Source organism: Gekko japonicus, unplaced genomic scaffold (genome assembly GCF_001447785.1).
Source record: "Gekko japonicus isolate JY-2015 unplaced genomic scaffold, Gekko_japonicus_V1.1 scaffold2662, whole genome shotgun sequence".
NCBI lineage: Eukaryota > Metazoa > Chordata > Lepidosauria > Squamata > Gekkonidae > Gekko > Gekko japonicus.
In genome coordinates, this window is record NW_015167617.1 from 230,265 (window position 1) to 235,250 (window position 4,986).

At 53.9% G+C, this 4,986-nt stretch overlaps 1 protein-coding gene across 1 annotated transcript in view; it reads right to left on the minus strand.

The window, feature by feature from the left end:
• The window catches only part of LOC107112828 (chromosome unknown open reading frame, human C20orf27), a 62,316-nt gene extending 57,346 nt beyond the window's left edge, over positions 1-4,970 (minus strand). Inside the window, exon 1 of the mRNA XM_015414020.1 lies at positions 4,899-4,970. Within this exon, the coding sequence (XP_015269506.1) occupies positions 4,899-4,917 (19 nt within the window). The 5' untranslated portion in view covers positions 4,918-4,970. The remainder of the gene's footprint in view (positions 1-4,898) is intronic.
• Between the last annotated feature and the right edge of the window lie 16 nt (positions 4,971-4,986).

Sequence of the window (4,986 nt, forward strand, 5' to 3'; positions counted from 1 at the left end):
TGCTCTATCCCATGCATAAACTTATAAACCTCAATCATGTCACCCCTCAGTCGTCGTTTCTCCAAGCTAAAGAGCCCTAAGCACTTTAACCTTTGCTCATAGGGAGAACTTGTGACTGACCCAAGGTCACCCCGCTGGCTGCATGTGGAGGAGCGGGGAATCAAACCTGGTTCCCCCGGATTAGAGTCTGCCGCTCTTAAGCACTACGCCACACTGGCTCTCTGCAGCATATGAAAGCATACACTGATTTGCTCCAGAAAGAGCCTTTTGGCATGAGCTGCAGAGAACACTGAAAAGAGCCCTGTTGAGTACACGCTAGGGTACGCACCCTGAACAACACATGCAAGCTTATACCCAGAATTAAACTTCGTTGGTCTTAAAGGTGCCCCCTGGACTTGACGTTTGTTCTTCAGCTTTGCATAGCTTGTGGAAAGCCAGGAGACGCGGAGGCCGGTGCTACCGACCGACCTATCGTCCAAGAACTTGCCTAGTCTCCACGTACAGCCAGTGGCAGCCAGCGCGTCCCGTGGCCACGGAAAAGCCGGGATGCAACTGCCGGGAATAGTGACGGTTTCCCTGGAGGCTGGCAGAGAATTCTGTAGGGGGCGGCAGGCACACAAAAACACCAGAGCCCTGGGCTACCCTGCTCTTTAAAGCGCTTGGGGCTCTTTGGCTTGGAGAAACGACAGCTATGGGGTGACATGATCGAGGTTTAGAAGATTATGCATGGGACAGAGCAGGTAGAGAAAGAAGTACTTTTCTCCCTTTCTCACCATACAAGAACTCGTGGGCCCTCGGTGAAATTGCTGAGCAGTCAGGTTAGAACAGAAAAAAGGAGGAAGAAGAGGAGATCAGATTTATACCCCGCCCTTCACTCGGAGTCTCAGAGCGGCTTCCAAACTCCTTTCCCTTCCCCTCTCCACAACAGAACAGATACGGAAGGTGGGGCTGAGAGAGCTCTGACACAAACTGCTCTTTTTCAAGAGGACAATGGCTTGCCCAAGGTCATCCAACAGCTGCGAGTGGAGGAGTGGGGAATCATACCCGGTTCTCCCAGATAAGAGTCTGCTCACTTCACCACTACACCAAACTGGATCTCACACCCGAAGAGTGATTAACACATGGAATTCACTGCCACAGGAGTTGATGGCGGCTACAAGCATGGACAGCTTCAAGGGGGAATTGGACAAACATATGGAGCAGAGGTTCATCTGTGGCGATTAGCCAGAAGGTATAGATAGGGACTCTCGGTCTGGGGCAAGGGATGCTCTGTCTTCTTGGTGCTTTGGGGGGGGGGACAGTGGGAGGGCTTCTAGTGTCCTGGCCCCACTGGTAGACCTCCTGGTGGCCCCTGGTATTTTTGGCCACTGTGTGACAGAGTGTTGGACTGGATGGGCCATTGACCTGATCCAACATTGACTTCTCTTCTGTTCTTATATCTGGGGCAGTGATGCTCTGTACTCTTGGTAGTTGAGGGGGGGCAACAGTGGGAGGGCTCCTACTGTCCTGGCCCCACTGCTGGATCTCCTAATGGCACCTGGTATTTCTGGCCACTGTGTGACAGAGTGCTGGACTGGATGGGCCATTGACCTGATCCAACATTGACTTCTCTTATGTTCTTATATCCAGGGCAAGTGATGCTCTGTCTTCTTGGTGCTTGGGGGGTGGGGCAACAGTGGGAGGGCTTCTAATGCCCTGGCCCCACTGGTGGACCTCCTGATGGCACCTGGTATTTCTGGCCCCTGTGTGACACAGAGTGTTGGACTGGATGGGCCATTGGCCTGATCCAACATGGGCTTCTCTTATGTTCTCTCTCCCTAGCAGGTCATTCTCTGTGTTTCTCGCCTTCCCTCCTTCTGGGGACAGTTGGCCACGGCAGGAGAGAAAGGATACACAGTTGGAGGGTGGGAGAGGCAGTCGGGGGCTCCGTCCACAGGCAGGCCGGGTCAGAAGTCGATGAGGTGCAGGCACAAGGGAAACCTCTGCTCCCATCTCCACAGCCAATTCAGGACACGCTCCTGGCAGCCCCCCCCCCAAATTAAAGAACCAGGTGGAAAATGTCCCCACATACTTACCGAGCGCGGAGCAACAGCTGCATGGCTTTGCTTTTTTGCACACAGAACTCCTGCCGGCTCAGACAACAAAGAAGCACTAATTGCTGGCGGCAGAACAGCACAGATGCCACTATTCTTTTCTGAGCTCTGGGCGAGGGAGGGTGAGGTCCGGCTCTAGCTGGGGCCGGCTCAGGCTCCAGAGACCCCCGACAGCACGCTGGGTCTTTTGAACACCCAGGAAGTGGCTTTGTGCTGAATCAAGACCATCAGTCCATTCAGGACACTGTTGACTCCTCGGACTGGCAGCCGCTCTCCACGGTCTCAGGCAGAGGGTCTTTCCCATCATCTCCTTCCTGGGGATTGAACCTGGGACCTTCTGCATGCCAAGCGGAGGCTCTACCACTGAGCCACAGCCCCTCTTTACAGCTCTCTAGGGTTTCAGGCGGAGGTCTTTCCCATCACCTCCAGCCTGGTACTTTTCAACTGGAGATACCTGGGATTGAACCTGGGACCTTCTGTGTGCCAAGCAGAGGCTCTGCCACTGAGCCACAGCCCCTCTTTACAGCTCTCCAGGGTCTCAGGCAGAGGTCTTTCCCTGGTCCTTTTTAGCTGGAGATGTTGGGGATTGAACCTGGGACCTTCTGTGTGCCAAGCAGAGGCTCTGCCACTGAGCCACAGCCCCTCTTTACAGCTCTCCAGGGTCTCAGGCAGAGGTCTTTCCCTGGTCCTTTTTAGCTGGAGATGTTGGGGATTGAACCTGGGACCTTCTGTGTGCCAAGCAGAGGCTCTGCCACTGAGCCACAGCCCCTCTTTACAGCTCTCCAGGGTCTCAGGCAGAGGTCTTCCACATCACCTCCTGCCTGGTCCTTTTAACTGGAGATGCCGGGGATTGAACCTGGCTGGGACCTTCTGCATGCCAAGCAGATGCTCCACCTCTGAGTCATGGACACTCCCTTTTTCCCTGAGCCCTGTTTTGCAATTGCACAACCATTCCAGGGAGTGACCCTGCGGAGCCAGTTTTGCCCAGTGGGGCTGTATAAAAAGGTAAGTAAAGGTTAAGGTTTCCCTTGCTCGAAAGCCAGTCGAATCTGACTCTAGGGGACGGTGCTCATCTCCATTTCCAAGCCGAAGAGCCAGCGCTGTCCGAAGACGTTTCCGTGGTCACGTGGCCGGCATGACTAAACACCGAGGCGCACGGAACGCTATTACCTTCCCACCGAAGCGGCACCTATGTATCTTCTTGCAATTTCTTGCTTTCAAATGGCTAGGTTGGCAGGAGCTGGGGACAGAGACAGGAGCTCACTCCATCACGCAGCACTCAGGTCTCGAGCTGCCGAACTACAGACCTTCCGGTCTGCAGCTCAGCGTCTTAAGCTCTGAGCCACCTCGGCCCCTTGTATAAAAAGGTACACAGACCCTATTTAGATAAAGTAATATGTCAGCCACATTGCTTCACTAGGGGTGGTTCCAGGGGTGCCGGGTGCCATTGAGACAGGTAACCAATGACCCCTAAACAAAGAGACAAGCAAATTTACACATCCGTGTGTGCACATAGACAGACATACTAGAGAGAGTACAGTCGCAGAGCGGCTTCCTGCAACTATTGTGATTTTATCCTGCTGGAGAGGTCAGAGCAATAGATTTGGTTCTCCCCTTCCACCACTTTGCCCTCACAACAACCCTGTGAGGTAGGCGTGCCGGGTGCCCTTGGGACAGGTAACCAATGACCCCTAAACAAAGAGACAAGCAAATTTACACATCTGTGTGTGCACGTAGACAGACATACTAGAGAGCACAGTCGCAGAGCAGCTTCCTGCAACCATTGTGATTCTATCCTGCTGGAGAGGTCGGAGCAATAGACGTGGTTCTCCCCTTCCACCATTTTGTTCTCACAACAACTCTGTGAGGTAGGCCACGCTCAGAACAGAGCTGGCCCAGGGTCACTCAATGAACTTCAAGGCCGAGTGAGGAGTTAAAGCCAGGTTCCTCCTGCCCGACCGCTCCAACCACTAGGAACTCTGCATGGCTTTTCTCTACCCTTGAAAGCCAGGCCCAGCTGCACTGTGACAGCCTAGCCTACCTCACAGGGTTGTTGTGAGGATAAAACGGAAGAGAGGAGAATGAGGTAAGCCACTTCAAGTTCCCATTGGGGGAAAGCTCCTAGCCCACCACAAAGTTGACCTACCCGACATCAGGCCCTTGGGCCAGTCTGCTATGACGCTTGGACTATTCTTAACTGCCAGCAAAGAAAGCTCTTCCACAACATGCAAAATCCTTTAAGCGGAGAGATCAAACCCACGGCCTCCAGCCATCCATGTATCTCACTCCCACACACGCTAGCAGGACCAGCTCTCCGCAGAAACTCTACTTTGTGAGCTGCTGGCATTAAAGTTGTGAGCGAGCCATTTGGCGCCTGCGTAAACTAGTTCGCTCTGGAGCCGACCCTTCCTGAGCTCAGACAAAAATGGGTGAACCGGAGGCTAAAAAACTGTGAGCTAGCTCACACTGACTCAGCTCACTGCGCAGAGAGACCACGCTGGAGGGATGCTCAGGTTGCTATGGTGACAGGATTCCAGAGGCCCACTCCAGTACAACCCGGGTCCCAACCAATGTTCCCTCTAAGCTGTGGAGTCCTGTGAGCAAAAATTCCGCTTTGTGAGCTGCTGGCATTAAAGTTGTGAGCGAGCGGTTTGGCTGCCAGAGGCTAAAAAACTGTGAGCTAGCTCACGCTCACTCAGCTCAGAGGGAACACTGTGCAGAGAGACCACGCTGGATGGATGCTCAGGTCGCTATGGTGACAGGATCCCAGAGACCCGCTCCAGTACCACCCGGGTCCCAACTCACCTTTGTTTGCCGTAGCCATTTCTCCCGCCAACCGTCGCTGCTCTGGTGCCGTGGAGAACTTCTGCCGGATCAGCGAGAGGCCATCCTT